The sequence below is a fragment of the Mesoplodon bidens genome (genome assembly GCF_964165515.1).
Source record: "Mesoplodon bidens genome assembly, chromosome: 16".
Lineage (NCBI taxonomy): Eukaryota > Metazoa > Chordata > Mammalia > Artiodactyla > Ziphiidae > Mesoplodon > Mesoplodon bidens.
The window spans coordinates 18,403,376-18,419,542 of NC_138173.1; the positions used below are offsets into that span (position 1 = coordinate 18,403,376).

A 16,167-nucleotide genomic window follows, 5' to 3' on the forward strand; every position below is an offset into this window, starting at 1 on the left:
TATTCACAACATGGCAGCAAACTACTCTCAGAGTCAGCAATGCAGAGTGACACATTGAGGGAGAGAGAGGAGGATGGAGAAGGCACAATGTCTTTTATAACCTATCCTTGGAAACGATCCATCACTTCTACCATATTCTATTGGCCACACAAACAGATGTGCGAGAGGATTACACAGAGGTGTAAATACCAGGAGGCAGAGATCATTGGGGGCCATCTTGGAAGCTGGCTACAAAGAGGATAAATCTTGTTATGCCAACATGGCAGAAAGCCCACATCCTTCTTATACATTTTAACCTCCTTGTGTTTACTACTTTTTTAATCCAGTAACTGTACACTAAATCCTATGACTTCAAGAGAGATGGGCAGATTGTAAACAGATCCTACTCCAAAGCCAGACTTGGAGAAAAACTAAGAGTAAGTATCAGCAGCTTTTAAAAGCGAAAAGGATAGAGTTTCCAGTGCATATGGCAAGAAAGACAAGGAGAGCACTTGTAGCTGACCTGGGCTTAAGACATGTCCAAGTGCTTCACTCCCCCCCAACAAGTACTTACTCTAATGACCAACTTAAATGTCTGCCCTCCTTTCTCATCAATTTCCAGAGCAACAATAGCAAGAATACCAGTCATAGTACTATCAACAGCAGTAGCAAGAGTACTAGAACCAACACTAAGCATTTGGCCTTTGTTATCTCAATTACTCCTCAAAACAAACCTGTAGGACCATATCATTATCCCTTAAACTCTAGGCTTTTTGTTTCTTAATGACCAAACCCTGGCTTTACACTTTACAGTACACCTTGATACAACTTTATTCTTTCTGTATAACACCTGGCTCCCTCTTGCCCTATAGGATTCTCCACTCTTCTGGCACTGAAATTGTTCTGTCCTCCCTGTTCTCCTACTCCACTTGATTCAGGCTTTAAAGCTTCCCCTTAGGGCTTCCCTGGTGGCACAGTGATTAAGAATCTGCCAGCCAATGCAGGGGACACAGGCTCGAGCCCTGGACCAGGAAGATCCCACATGCCGCGGAGCAACTAAGCCCATGCGCCACAACTACTGAGCCTACACTCTAGAGCCTGCGAGCCACAACTACTGAAGCCTGCGCACCTAGAGCCCATGCTCTGCAGCAAGAGAAGCCACCGCAATGAGAAGCCCGTGCAACGCGACAAAGGGTAGCCCCCACTCGCCGCAACCAGAGGAAGCCACGCACAGCAATGAAGACCCAACACAGCCAAAATTAAATAAAATAAATATTAAAAAAAAAAAGCTTCCCCTTAGCTTCTGTGTTCCTAACAGCGATTACCAGACCTCTTTAAAAGGAACCACTACTTAAACCTCTGTTAATCCCTGGCTGCTGGGCTCTCCCAAGGCTACAGCTGCCTAACATAGACTTCCCAACACCTTAGGACACACTGCCTGGTCAAATGTGCCTCACCAACTAATCCCGAAACATTTGCCCTATTTCAGTCACTAATTTTTAAACAGTATTTCACAGCACATGGGCCTTCTCAATTTATATTTGCTACAGCTTAATGTTCAAACGAGTTTCCTTTCCCTAGGGGCTTGTAATTAATCATCAGGGAGAAGGGTCAAAATACACCAAACTCTTACTTAGTGGTACCCTGGAAACATAGGTTACCATTAGTTACTTGTTGAATAACGAATGAAAAAACTACAAACTAATGATTATAAACTCTCAAGGGGATATAATCCAAAGAATTTTTACAAATAAAAGGTAAAGATAACAGTGGACACATATAAGCAATTCACAAAAGACAAAACACAAAAGAACAAATATAAGCAAATCATAGAAATGCAAATTAAAATATCACTTTTTGTCAGACAGATTAACGGAGATTGAAAATTTGTCAAGGAAATAAGGAAACAGGCATTCTGATAAACTTTTTTTTTTTTTTTTTTTTTTTTTAGCAGTACGCGGGCCTCTCACTGTTGTGGCCTCTCCTGTCGTGGAGCACAGGCTCCAGACACGCAGGCTCAGCGGCCATGGTTCACGGGCCCAGCCACTCTGTGGCATGTGGGATCTTCCCGGACCAGGGCAAGAACCCGTGTCCCCTGCATCGGCAGGCGGACTCTCAACCACTGCACCACCAGGGAAGCCCCTGATAAACTTCTAATAGATATAATTTTGTATTTGGGGGTATTTATGCATCAAATATCTTTAAAATCTGCATACTCCTTTGATTAGTATTTCCATTTCTAATAATTAATTGCAAGAAAATAATGGACAAAGGAACACAGGTGTATGTAAAAAAAAAACTAACTGTGGCACTAACTATAACACAAAATCTGTCCAACAATAAGGATTTGATTAAATAAATCTTAGTACTTCTAAATTATGGATTAAGTCACTTCAGATATTATGTATTACATAATCTCAGTTTTTTAAAATAACATATATTCACATAAAAACATACCTGCATAGAAAAAAAATCTAGAAGTATACACCCCAAAACGTTAGCAGTGATTGTTTCTGTAAAAGAATAGTGGAATTACTTGTGATTTTTTTTTCCTTTTTACTTATCTATACCACCTAATTTTTCTACATGAATTGCGCATGGATAAGAACACACACTCTTAAAAGGCAAAAGTAAAAATGAGGAGCATGGGCTTCCCTGGTGGCGCAGTGGTTGAGAGTCCGCCTGCCGATGCAGGGGACACGGGTTCGTGCCCCGGTCCGGGAAGGTCCCACATGCCATGGAGCGGCTGGGCCCGTGAGCCATGGCCGCTGAGCCTGCGCGTCCGGAGCCTGTGCTCCGCAACGGGAGAGGCCACAACAGTGAGAGGCCCGCGTGCCGCTAAAAAAAAAAAAAAAAAATGAGGAGCACAATTTAAAGGCAGAAGTGTCATTATGGTAGCCGAACATGGAACATTCCTATGTTCCCTAATAATAATGTCAGGCAGAATTAATATCAAAAAGGATACCAAGTAACTTAGTATTCAATAGCCTAGTTTTTAATTAGTTCTAGGAACACATATGGAATAATTTGCTAGCACTCTTCAGGCATTTTAACAAAAGACCTCCCCGAATTTATTTATTAATCCTAAAGACAGTGTTGAAAATTATGCAGTAAAAATTTCAGCTGCTTCAAGATGAGCTTCAATTGCCTTTTCATGACTTTTCACATTTACCTTGAGAACCCTCTAATGCGAAACCAGTCACTGTGAAAATAATACAACATAAAAATCACTCATATGTTTAAGAATTCAATGTGACTTTGAAGTCTGGATGAAAACAAAGTCTTCTCTATAAGTTCTACTACTCCAAATTAGGTTAGCTTTTCCCCTCAGACTTGAAAAGTTTTAAACACTTAGTCAAGAGAGGGTCTTGAAGCAAGCCAAGGAATACATATCTGTTACAAGCAAAGCATGCATATCTCCAGGTACTGTGGACAATTTCTAGCCAAAGCCCAGGGAGCTGCTGTGGCCACGCAAAACGCTGCCTAGGAGTTGTTTGCAATGCCTGGTTCAACAGGACCAGTGGCACAGATGGTTAGTAAATCCTCATTAGGACAAACCTATAAACTAGAAGTTTCAATGATGTTGCCTGACATAAAGTGATCATTTCCACCTGTCTATAGTAGACTAACTGTACCCATGTAATTAATGGCAGGTATCTGCACAGTCACCTGGGGGACCCTCCCACCTACAGCACAGTTTGTACGCCACATCTCGTAAAGCTCCATCAGTGCTGCCAATGGGACTTGACAGCCATCATGAAGGCACAGGAAGCACTAAGCACAGTACGATTCCTTGTAGCCCATGTTAGTAACGTCACCGATGAAAGCAGTAGTTGTGGCACAAGAAAACTGTCTAGTTCAAGGAGAAAACCAAAGAACAACTGGGCATAAGGGAGAGATTTTACACTAATGGCATTTGTGTAAAGCAGCATCATATAATGCCAAAACGGACAACACAACTATGTGGTTACTGCTGACAAGGATGGAGATCTCCTTGCTTTAGTGTCAACCCCAGCACCATTCATCCACTCGTTCAGCAAATACATGAAAATCATATACAACAAGGACTATTCTAGGACCTGGGGAAATAGGAGTAAACAAGCAAAGTCACTTCCTTCATGGAGCACAACATCTAACAAGGAAGACAGACGTTAAATAATATTACATATTTTAATACAACTTTGAATGTCAGGATGTCATTAAATAGAAGGGCAGGGTGCTATGAGGCAAATCCTAGGCCTGGGGGTCAAGTGAACCAAGCACGGGGTGGGTGAGAAGAGGTCAAGCTAGAACGACCTGGCTCAACCTCGGACCTGGAAGAGTCTAGTTTGACTGAAGCACTTAGATTCTTTCCTGGGCACACGTTAGGTCTGAGATGCATAAAGACATCCAAGTTAAGAGATCAAGTTGGTAACTGCTACCTAAGTCTGGAGCTCAGAAGAGAGAAGTCTAGACCAGGAATAAACTGAGAAGTCATTTGCTTAGAGATGGTGTGTGATACGCAGGAACTGGAGATTTCTTAGGCCAGGTGAGCTGGAGGGGGTGGGGGCTGGGAGGGGTCATGTATTACTTCCTCAAATCACAAAAGAATTAACTACCTCTTGCAATCAAATTACTTTCTTCTCTCTTGATTTGCAAACGTGAAGTAAATCAAAGTACTTTCTATATTATAGTTATGATACAATGCCCTTTTTGTTCAGAAAGGATAAGATTAAATGTATAAAGTTCTTGGAGAAATGTCAAGACCTAAGAAAAATATTTCTACAGTGAGTCTAACGCATTGTATGCTAGAGTTTATTTAGCAGAGCGCTTTCTTCCAGCCTTTTCCAGTGCCCTAGAAAAGGACTTTTTTTAACACACTGATACAACCCCTTCACAAGATGTGTCACTAGAAATGCTTTCGGTCTGCAGAACTGCCACCTACTAAAGCTAGATCACAACTGTAAGCATTCTGAACACAACAACAAGTCCTGGAAATGTGACATCAAAAAGAACAGAAAAACCTTCTGCTCTGCACACTTAAAACTTAACTTTCAGGACTATCGCTATAATCCTTACACAACCTGCCCTGCAGTCTTCCTATGACAAATATATAGCATGTAACGGCTCTATAAAGCAGTGGTCAGGTTACGGTTATAGAAAAGCTGAGTTAAAATGCTCCACGATTTATGGCCCAAGCACCATATAAGTGTGACATGCCTTAACACAAACTCACCTGATTTATTTGAAGCATGTTAAAACAATATTGACCAAACTGCTGTATCCCTCACGGCTCCAAAAACTAGAAAATGAAAATGAAGAAATAAGTTCAACTTAGTTGGTAATCGCAATGATTAGCACTTTAAACACATGCCCGTGACCAAAATCAAATACAAAAGATGGAGTAGATCTAAATCAGCGTAGAACTTTCTATGATGATAAACATGTTCTGTATCTTTGCTGTCCAAACCGGTAGCCACTAGACACATGTGGCTACTGAGCACTTGAAACGTGGCTAGAACTGAGAAAGTAAATTTTAAATTTTCTTTAAGTTATTTAAAGTTAAATAGCCACCCTGTGGCTAGTGACCACCACACTGGACAGTGCAGATCTAGGCTGCACAAAGTCCCTTCTGGTTCTAGAGTTCTACGACAATTTCAGCAAAAGTGAAGCTGTTCAAACAATGTAAAAGTTTCAGATTAATATTTAATATATACTTCCTTTGCTCCAGTAACGTTTTAAACAGCTTTGTTCCCCTCCTCTATAAGATAAATTAAGTCTAAAGAAGATGTAACACACCCATATTCTCTTAGGTAGTATGGAAAAGAGCACATAGTAAGATTACCTAGTTGCATTCTTTTTCCTGTTTCTGATTTTATTATAATCATTATAAAAATAGCATGCATATCAAAATTTTACATAAAATTTTTGAAAAGAAAATTACCATCCTGACACATCCCATTGTTACATTTGGATTTGTTTCCTTATGGGTCTAACCTCCTCGCCATGGTTGTATTTCTTTCCATATAGCAAACGTCTTCTACACTTAATTTAAAAATAGATATCAAAGAAGGGCAGGGGGCTTCCCTGGTGGCGCAGTGGTTGAGAGTCCGCCTGCCAATGCAGGGGACACGGGTTCGTGCCCCGGTCCAGGAGGATCCCACATGCCGTGGAGCGGCTAGGCCCGTGAATCATGGCCGCTAAGCCTGCATGTCTGGAGCCTGTGCTCCACACAACGGGAGAGGCCACAACAGTGAGAGGCCCGCGTACCACAAAAAAAAAAGAATTAAAAAAAAAGGGCAGGAAAACCCACATAAATAAATAAATAAATAAATAAATAATGGGATTTTGTAATGGGAAAAGTTACATTAAAAATTATGTACAGTCCCCCAAAAAAATTATCTACAAAGCAACAACACAATTTTGACATATACCAAAGGAGCTAAATCCAATCACTCGTGTAGCAATTTTTATGCTATAAAATTTAAATACTGAACTTTCCCTCAGAAGCAAAGGTTCTGGAGATACATATATACACACAGATACCATATGAATATACGTATGTGTGTGTGTGTATATATATATTTGGCTACAATTTTTTCAAAATGACAAACTAGAGTCAATTCAAAATGACTTTCAAATTTTTCAATTATTTCGTTTTAAGAAAATTTTATTTATTTATTTTTGGCTGCGTTGGGTCTTCGTTGCTGCGCGTGGGCTTTCTCTAGTTGTGGCGAGCGGGGGCTACTCTTTGTTGTGGTGCACGGGCTTCTCATTGCAGTGGCTCCTTTTGTTGCGGAACATGGGCTCTAAGAGCATGGTCTTCAGTAGTTTGGCACGTGGGCTCAGTAGTTTGGCTCGCAGGCCCTAGAGAGCGTGGGCTCAGTAGTTGTGGCACATGGGCTTAGTTGCTCCACAGCATGTGGGATCTTCCTGGACCAGGGCTCAAACCCGTGTCTCCTGAATTGGTAGGAGGATTCTTAACCACTGCGCCATCAGGGAAGCTCCTCAATTATTTCTTACAATAGTGACCTCACCATCTGTACCAATTTTTGTATTTTCCAAGAGAATTGCATTTGTAGAAATAGCACAAGACCTGAGTACCAGTGAATTTAAGTTTTAGTCCAAGCTCTTCAGGAGATTACCTTTTTTATATATAAATTTATTTATTCATTTATTTAATTTTTGGCTGCATTGGGTCCTCGCTACTGCACACGGGCTCTCTCTAGCCACTGAGAGCGGGGGCTGCTCTTCGTTACGGTGCGCAGGCTTCTCATTGCAGTGGCTTCTCTTGTTGTGGGGCACGGGCTCTAGGCGCACAGGCTTCAGAAGTTGTGGCACACAGGCTTCAGTAGTTATGGCTCGTGGGCTCCAGAGCGCAGGCTCAGTAGTTGTGATGTGCACGGGCTTCAGAAGTTGTGGCACACGGGCTTCAGTAGTTGTGGCTCACGGGCTCTAGAGCACAGGCTCAGTAGTTGTGACGCACATGGGCTTAAGTTGCTCCACGGCATGTGGGATCTTCCCGCACCAGGACTCGAACCTGTGGTGTCCCCTGCTTTGGCAGGCAGATTCTTAACCACTGCGCCACCAGGGAAGCTCCTTCAGGGGATTACCTTTTGAGCTTTGGTAAATTGCTTTATGTATCTTTGAGTTCTTTCTCTTGCTTCTATTTTCTTCCTTTTTTCTTTTTTTAATTTTTAAAAAGTAAATGTAAGTCCTTTGGTAGGCAAACAACAAATAGAATACAGCAGAAATAATGAGCTACCGCTTCCAAGACTGGGTTATAAAAAGACCATCATTTCCCTCCTGGATGTCACCTGCTCTCGTTCTCTCACCTGTTTGGTCTTTGGGAAGCTGGCTGTCATACTGTGAGCTGCCCTGTGGTCAGACCTACATGACAAAGAACTGAGGGACACCTTGGGCCAACAGCCCAACAGAAACTGGGGCTTTCTGTCCAGTACCCCCCAAGGAACTGAGGCCTGCCAAGAGTCACATGAATGACTCAGAAGCAGATCTTCCCCCAGTCAAGCTTTCAGATGAGAATACAGCCCCAAAGACAGCTTACCTGCAACCTCCTAAGAGACCCTGAACCACAGGCACCCAGATAAGCTGCACCCAGATTTCTAAGCCACAGAAATTGAGATAATAAATATTTGTTTTAAGTTCTTAATTTCTGGGGTAATTTGTAACAATAAATAAGATACTTCCGTTCAACTCAAATTCTGTAATTCTATGGTATTAATATATTTAGGTAGACCAAAAAAAATCAATTCCCTGTTCAACATAAGCAAATGAGTAACGCTAGAATCTGAAAGGAGTAAATTATGAAACTTAAACATTTACATTCTATTCAAAAGATGACATCATTAAAAAGTGTAGCATTAGTCAAATGGTATTAAAATACACTATCTACAACTAAAACTACAAACCTAACCAGTTTTCTTTTTTTTAATTGAAAACAATTCATTTGGACATTAAAACATGAACAAACCGTTAAAAGCATCTCAGTGATCTAATGTCCCTTATTTTCCAGAATTTAACATTATTTAGTAAGAATTTACCAAATTTGAGAAATCTCATTTTGTTTTTATTTTATGTAAGCCTCTAAAAATTACAAATCCTTGTCTATAGACCTGTATGTGTTTCTTCAATATTAGATTTTGGTAATACTAGTGGCTGATCCTGAGAAGTAGGCACAATAAGATATAGGGGTACAATTTTTTTTTTTTTTTGCGGTACGCGGGGCTCTCACTGCTGTGGCCTCTCCCGTTGTGGGGCACAGGCTCCGGACGCGCAGGCTCAGCGGCCATGGTTCACGGGCCCAGCCGCTCCGCGGGATGTGGGATCTTCCCGGACCGGAGCATGAACCCGTGTCCCCTGCATCGGCAGGCAGACTCTCAACCACTGCGCCACCAGGGAAGCCCCAGGGGTACATTTTTTAAAGTTCTGATCTTCTGATATACAAAAAGCAGTTTTTTGAAAAAGCACAAATGAAAGCACGTATTCACTCAAAACTGACCATACAATTTTAAATATTCCGTAAGCCTTTCCTTCACAGTTATAAAAATCTGTATACGTTAAAACATGAAACTAATATGTCTGTAACAGCACTCTGTAAGGTAACTGGATAAAAATTCTGAACATATTCTTTTCCACAAGCAAGTTGTATTAGATCTATATCAATATAAAGATTATAACTATACCACAGGCAATTTGGAATGCCCACAGTGGCACATCTCTTTAACATTTCATGTCTTATTTAAAGACATGCCAGGTCTACTGTCCTATATTTAAAAGAATTTGATAAAATATCAAGTCATATCAATAAAATGCAGAGCATTTTATACTACCCACGGTTTCATAAAATCCACCTCTTCCTCTTCTGTCCAAAGTTTCCAGCTACCATTCATTCCAATTACAACCGTGTACTTTTAAAGAAACCTATTCACATGTCCCAAAAATGCCCTACAGTGATATCCAGTCAGGCACATTCGAACATGCAGTTCCAGATTCCAAGCTACTAAATGAAAACAGGCAGGGTAGTTTATGGAGAAGGCACTACTAACTGGAGAAGACTTGCCACTCTTGAAGAATTAAAGGTCCAACCGGTATCTGAAATGTACTGCTGATATCACTCACTGCTTTTATTATGAATTACAATTTGCTCATCTGATTAATTGAAAGCTGTGCAAAATTAAATCTATAAAATCCTCAACAATTAAATCCTGTTTTATAAAATGGCATTATTAAATTAACATATCTATAAATTTTATATTGGCACCCATCCCACGACTGACAGGCAATCCTCTCTTAAATGTCTTACCTGACAATATGAAAAGCAAAAACATTTACTATCCCCATTCTTACACTCCAGACTACTACAACACTAAATACCAACTCAAAGCTTCTTACTCTAAAAAAATCATGGGCTCCTTAAAAAGTGTTTAAAAAAAAGCTTTTCATTTTCATTTCTTTTTAAAAGTAGGTACCCCAAAAAACTATTTTTATGTAAGAAAATCAAAACAATTTAGTATAAATTTTACTATCTCCTAAGAGCCTATGAAATATTCTAAGTATATAGAAGTCTCACTCCATGAACCATTCCAGTGAAAAACCCCACATACTACCCAGCTAAGAAAAAAAGGAAACTAACATTTACCAGACACCAATTTTATATATACCAGGTGCCATATTTTGCCACTTTTATATTAGCTCATTTAATCCTCATCACCTTGGGATGCAGGTGTTATCCCCATTTTTCTAGAAGTTGGGTTACTTCCCCAGTCACATTGCTAGGATTAAAACTCAGTTTGGTCTGGTTCAAAGTCCCCTTCTTTCCATTATATGTTAAACTATAAATAAAAGCTCGACTCCTTAAAAATGTTCCTTAACAAAGGGCTTGACCTCTAAAACAACATAATGGCAAGGATTCTATATAGAAGAACTTCAGGGATTTCTTCAAAATCAATCATACACAAATATAAATTATAATTACTATGGATTCTAGACACTCATCTAATATTTTCTTGAGTATCCAGAAGAAGCACAAATATATCTATACATGATTTGATTATACTATGCCTGTCTCCAACTATTCAGTCTAATATTAACAAAACCCAATTTTGCAATATCTAGACTTTCCCCCTTTCTTTATTATGATCCGCATACATAAATGATCAGATATCCAGTGCTCAAAGTATACAAAAGAAAAGAAAACAGAGTAATAGAAGTAAAGAGAAGGTTAACTACAAGGAAAAAATCCCAACACACTGGCCAATTTTATCTTCCAGTACCTGATTCTAACACAGGAAAACCACTCAGCCTCAATTCCTATATTATTTATATACTAATAATGGTGATGAACACCTCTGATATTTTTGATATTCTTACTCTTTGTTGAAAATCAGACCAAGCCACTCCTTCCTAGAATTTCATTCCAGGCAAGCCAAGTAAGCTAAAATGTGAAATTTATATGGTTTTCCATGCTGAAGTAAGTAGGAGTAGAGACCATGATGTATATAACTGACCCTCAAATGATCCAGGAAAAAAATATTATGTGTGTGTGTGACAGAGAGAAAGCAAATGATAAATTGGTGACTCTGAGTTAAGGTTACATGAGTATTCTTTGTATTATTCTTATTCTTGGTACTCTTCTGCAAACTTGAAGTTACTTCCAAATAAAAAACTAAAACTTAAAAATTACATGGCAGGGACTTCCCTGGTGGCGCACTGGATACGAATTTGCCTGACAATCCAGGAGATGTGGGTTCCATCCCTGGTCTGGGAAGATCCCACATGCCGCAGAGCAACTAAGCCCGTGTGCCACAACTGAGGCTGCGCTCTAGAGCCCGCGAGCCACAACTACTGAAGTCCGTGTGCCTAGAGCCCGTGCTCCGCAATGAGAAGCCACCGCAATGAGAAGCCCGTGCTCCGCAACAAAGAGTAGCCCCCACTCGCCACAACTAGAGAAAGCCAGCACGCAGCAACGAAGACCCAACGCAGCCAAAAAATAAATAAAATTAAATCTTTAAAAAAAAATTACGTGGCAGTTTATCTGAAGTTAACAGTACATACTTGGATTATACAGCAACATTTTTACAAATACAAAACACAGGTTTTTAAGGAAAAATTTAGTGATGTGTGAGGAAATCTGCACTATATCCTACCAACTAATGATCACTTAGGAATAAATTTCAACTACACTGCCATGCAGTGGAACGTGGCAATGGTGCCTTGAGCTGAAAACATAGCAGGACAAAAAAAAACACAGACATCACATAGTTCGGCGTTTAAGTGTTTCACAAATCTAATACAGGCCTGCTGCAAACGGCAGCAAATCTACAATTCAAGTGGTATGTGTTATCTCTGTTTTGCAGTAAAATATAGGCAAACTGAAAAATGAAAAACTTGCCATTTTACAAAACAATCGAGATGCAGAATGTCTGGGTTTTGATGGCTTTATTAAAAAGATTTTTTTTTCCTTCTGCAACTCAATTCACAACAGTATGTGTGAATCATGTTAAGAAAGCAAGGACGGAGAAGAAATAGCCACCAGGAACAATGCTGCAATCTCTTCTCCTACAAGGTTACTATTAACCCGCCTGCCCATCACAATTTCGATTTCAAATGTTCATCATACTCCCTTAAATCACAAGGATGCATCAGAAGAGAAGTAATGCTCAGAAGTTCACCAAAATTGTGAAATCAAACATTAAAAATAAAGGTTTTCAGCTAACAGTGAAACACCTTTAAAAGATCGTCTCTATCCATTCTGGAGGAACCACCCAATTTAAAATCCTTCAGTACATTTCCCTAAGTGAACGGTCCCCTTCTCTACCCAAGTAGTTCTAAACCTTCTGGGAAAGGGGCGGCGGGACGCGTCACGCCAAGCAAAGACCCTTTCCGAAGAAAATTCTCCGCAAGTGCAAAATTCTGCACATATTTCCAGGGACTTCCAGAACCCAAGGCCATTATCCCCGCCCCCCCCCCGAAGAATCCCAGCTCAGCGTCTCCTCAGTTGCCTCCGCGGAACGCCCGCCTCGACACAATCCCCACAGTCCCCGGCCCGCCCCGCGAGGGGCTGGAGGCTCTGCCCTCGCACAGCGGATTCTGTAACTGATCTTTGTCTCTTCGCCCAACTGCCTTCACCTCGGCAAGGTCATTAACTGCCAACCACCCATTTAAGCCGAGCCCTCACCGTAGTAGTTCGTAAGAGCCACGGCTGAACTTGCCTGTCATAGGATATATTTTGCCCCCTCTGCCCCACCTACCTTCCCCATTTCGGCGCGTTACGTATTTATCACTTGCCCATTATACAGAAATAGCCACCACCACCAGCCCCCGGCGCGCCCCCGCCCCGCCGTTCCCCCTGCGCCCCCAGGCCATGGCCCGCAGACCCTCCAGGGATGGGCCTCCCGCCATCTCCCCTCCTCTGACCCCCTCCCCTCCCCAGTCCTGCCCTCCCCCACACAGGGACCCTCCCCCTCCCTCTCCGGCACCGTCGCTCCACCCGCGGTCCCCTCTTCCGGCCGTTCCCACCGCGGCCCCAACGACCCCACCTCCCGGGTCCCTGCCCCCCCCAGCCCTCCACCCTCCGTCTGTGCCGGCATCCTCGCCTTCCTCCCGGCTCCTCCCCTCTGGACACCTGTGTCGTCCCACCCCCTCCACACACGCCCCCCCCCCAATTCAATCGTCTCCTCCCCGGCTCCCCAGCCCCCGCCATCCTCCTCCCCTCCCCCTCCCGCCCGAAGAGAGCCCGAGGAGGGAGGGAAGGCGCGGGGGAGGGGAGGCCGCGAAGGGGCCGCTCTTCATGGGGTTCGCCGCGCGCCGCGGACCCGCAGGGCTCCCCAGCGCCCTCTGTCTCCCCCGCCAGCGGGGCGGAAGTCGGGGCCTCCCGGATGCCCCGCACAAGGGTATTTACCTTCTCGCCAGGGACACTTTGCAGACGACTCCAACATTGGCAAACACTACAGAGAACTGACCCCGCTCGGCCGCCGCCGCCGCCGCCGCCGCCGCCGCCGCCGGCTTCCACCCCTCGGGCTCCCCGCCCCCCGCCTCCTCCCCCCGCCTCCGCCCGCCTCCCCTGCGCTCCCGCCGCGCCCTCCCGGGCCCGCGCCGCGCGCCCCCGCCGACGCAGCCGCTCTCGCTCCCCAGCCTGCCCGGCGCGCGCGCCCCCGGGCCCCGCAGAGCCGCGCCGCGCGCCGGCGCCGGCCCTCCCTCCCTTCTTCCTTTCGCAGGCCCGCGGTCGAGCGCGGCCATTGTTCGCGGCGCCGCTCCCGCCCCCTGGCGGCCGGCCGGCCGCCGCAGCGGCGGCCGCCGCGGGCGCTGCGGTGCTGGCGCCGGCAGGCCGGGCCCCGGGGCGAGGGGCCGTCCCCCGGGGCCTTGGGAAGGCGGGCGAGCGAGTGCCAAAGGACCGTGCCCCGTCCGCAGTCTCCGGGTCTCCGGCCCGGCTCCCCGCCCCCTCGGCTGCAAAGGGTGGGCCTGGGGCAGCCTCTTCCACACCTGCACTCGGCAAATGCCTCCCCCGCCCAATTGACTCTCTGCTCTTTCCAGGTGGTGTCCGCACCCCGATTCCCCGCCCGTACCTTCCCCAGGCTCTCTCGCTACCCCGCTTTGCTCTGCTGGGGGCGCGCGACCATCCCGCGTCTGCTCCGGCCGCCACTGTGCGAAGCACGGTTTAGCGGATCCTGCACCTTTCCAGCCTGGGAGGAGGAGGGGGAAGGGGGGGAAGGGGAGGGGGTTAGCGCCACTGTCTCGCCCGGAAAACACGAGTGATCAGTAATCACCTGCTCTCCAAGGTCCGCAGCGTGGCCAGACAGCCTCCTCAGCCAAAAAAATCGTAAAAAAGAAACCCTTCGAACCAAAAAGGAGGATCATCTTAGAACAGTGCCCTAGATTCTAGATTGTTGAGGCAGGAGTGCCAGAAAACTCGAATTACTTCTTGAGTCGTCCTGGTTTTGATGTGGGTTACTGATGTCTGGATAACTTCAACCCAGTTAAGCCCAGTGAAAGTCAACACTCCATTTAGTAAATGGCATCATAAATAATGTGGCAATAAAGTGTAGAAATAGAATTATTACTGTGTTTTCACAAATTTATCCATTTGCATTATCATTCCCAGGGTTGCTTCCCGGTATTGATTCCCCGCCTGAGAAATGTCTACCAGGCCTGTGATTTCAGTCATCACGTAAAACCGATAGTTCTCCTCTGAACAGCTGGGAAGACAGTATAGCACAGTGGTTAAAAGCAAGGGCGTTCGAATTAGATAACCAGGCCAGGTTATCCACTTACTAAGTAGGAGACCATGGACATGTTACTTACCCAATGAGTCAGTTTATTCTTTTGTTCAACAGGAGAGAACATGTGATAACATGTATTTAAATGTGATAGTATGTATAAAGCCCTTTAAGTAGGACCTGGCATGCGCTAAGTCTCCCATGGAAAGAGATCAGCTACCTGCTACATTTTCCTCCTGAAACTTTTTCCTGTGCTCCTTCCCTCTTTTCACCTCTGCCAATTCCCTCAAACTTAACATGGTGCATCCTCCCTAAATCTGCATCAGTCCTTTTTTTTTTTTAATAGAATAGGGAAGGGGGAATGAAGTGTGAAAGTTGCTGGCAATGGGGGAGGGGATTCCCATTTTTATTTTATTTATTTATTTATTTATTTTCGGCTGTGTGGGGTCTTCATTTCTGTGCGGGGGCTTTCTCTAGTTGCGGCGAGCGGGGGCCACTCTTGATCGCGGTGCGCGGGCCTCTCACTGTCGCGGCCTCTCTTGTTGCGGAGCACAAGCTCCAGACGCGCAGGCTCAGTAGTTGTGGCTCACGGGCCCAGTTGCTCCGCGGCATGTGGGATCCTCCCAGACCAGGGCTCGAACCCATGTCCCCTGCATTGGCAGGCGGATTCTCAACCACTGCGCCACCAGGGAAGGGAAGCCTCTGCATCAGTCCTTGATTAATGACTTCTAGCTCAAGCCTAGCGTCCAAATGCTTGTTGAATGCTTTGAAAGAGTACATGCCCTTCACACCAGCGGTACCAAAGGACAAGCCTCCCACATTTGGGCCTTTCCCGGCACCTCGCTCTCCCTGCATTCTCATCCTCCTCTCACCCAGTGAGCAACTCATCCTTCAGATCATTCCGAAATCACCTCCTTGAGAGCATTCTCTACCTCCTCTGAGCAGGTCAGTGCTTTTCTTCTCTCTCTTCTGACATAGTAGGTACATTAGAGTGTTTTTGAGCCTGATTCCACATGCCAAACAGAACATTCTTTAAGGCCAGGCTGTGTATCTCATTCGTCTTTGTAGTCCCAGCATCCAAGAGCTAAGGGGTGGAAGTAAATGCTTTTGGAATAAATAGATGAGTTTATGCTTTTAGAAATGACTCTGAAGTGTTCAGAAATGTCATTCCCTCTTCTTCAGTCATTAAAGTTCATTGAAAACTTTATCTCCACTGTAACTTTTTCTTATAACGGATTTTAAGTCTCTGGTTATCCACTTGCTAACTAGGAGACCATGGGCATATTACATTTAAACCCCAAATAGAATGAATTTTTATTTATTTATTTATTTTTTCCAACTGACCTGCCTGGGCGCCCCTGGCCCTGGAGCCACACCGTCCCGGCCCACCCACCAACCCTTAGAATGAATTTTTATTTTTTTAATTTTTGAATTTTATTTATTTATTTTGGCTGCATTGGGTCTTCATTGCTGC

The 16,167-nt window shown here is 44.3% G+C and overlaps 1 protein-coding gene across 7 annotated transcripts in view; it reads right to left on the reverse strand.

Annotated features, from left to right (window-relative positions):
- Positions 1-14,061, reverse strand: part of STAU2 (staufen double-stranded RNA binding protein 2) — a 301,650-nt gene extending 287,589 nt beyond the window's left edge. For 2 of the 7 annotated variants that reach the window (XM_081258153.1, XM_081258152.1), the window contains exon 1: positions 5,195-5,255. Coding sequence is in view for 2 of the 7 variants with exons in the window: in XM_081258158.1 (XP_081114284.1) it covers positions 5,195-5,212 (18 nt within the window). In the remaining 5 variants the exon portion in view is untranslated. Of the gene's footprint in view, positions 1-5,194; positions 5,261-13,378; positions 13,493-14,042 lie in introns of those variants that run through there. The other 5 variants (XM_081258158.1, XM_081258157.1, XM_081258155.1 and 2 more) reach the window with 5 other exon arrangements.
- Positions 14,062-16,167: the final 2,106 nt, after the last annotated feature.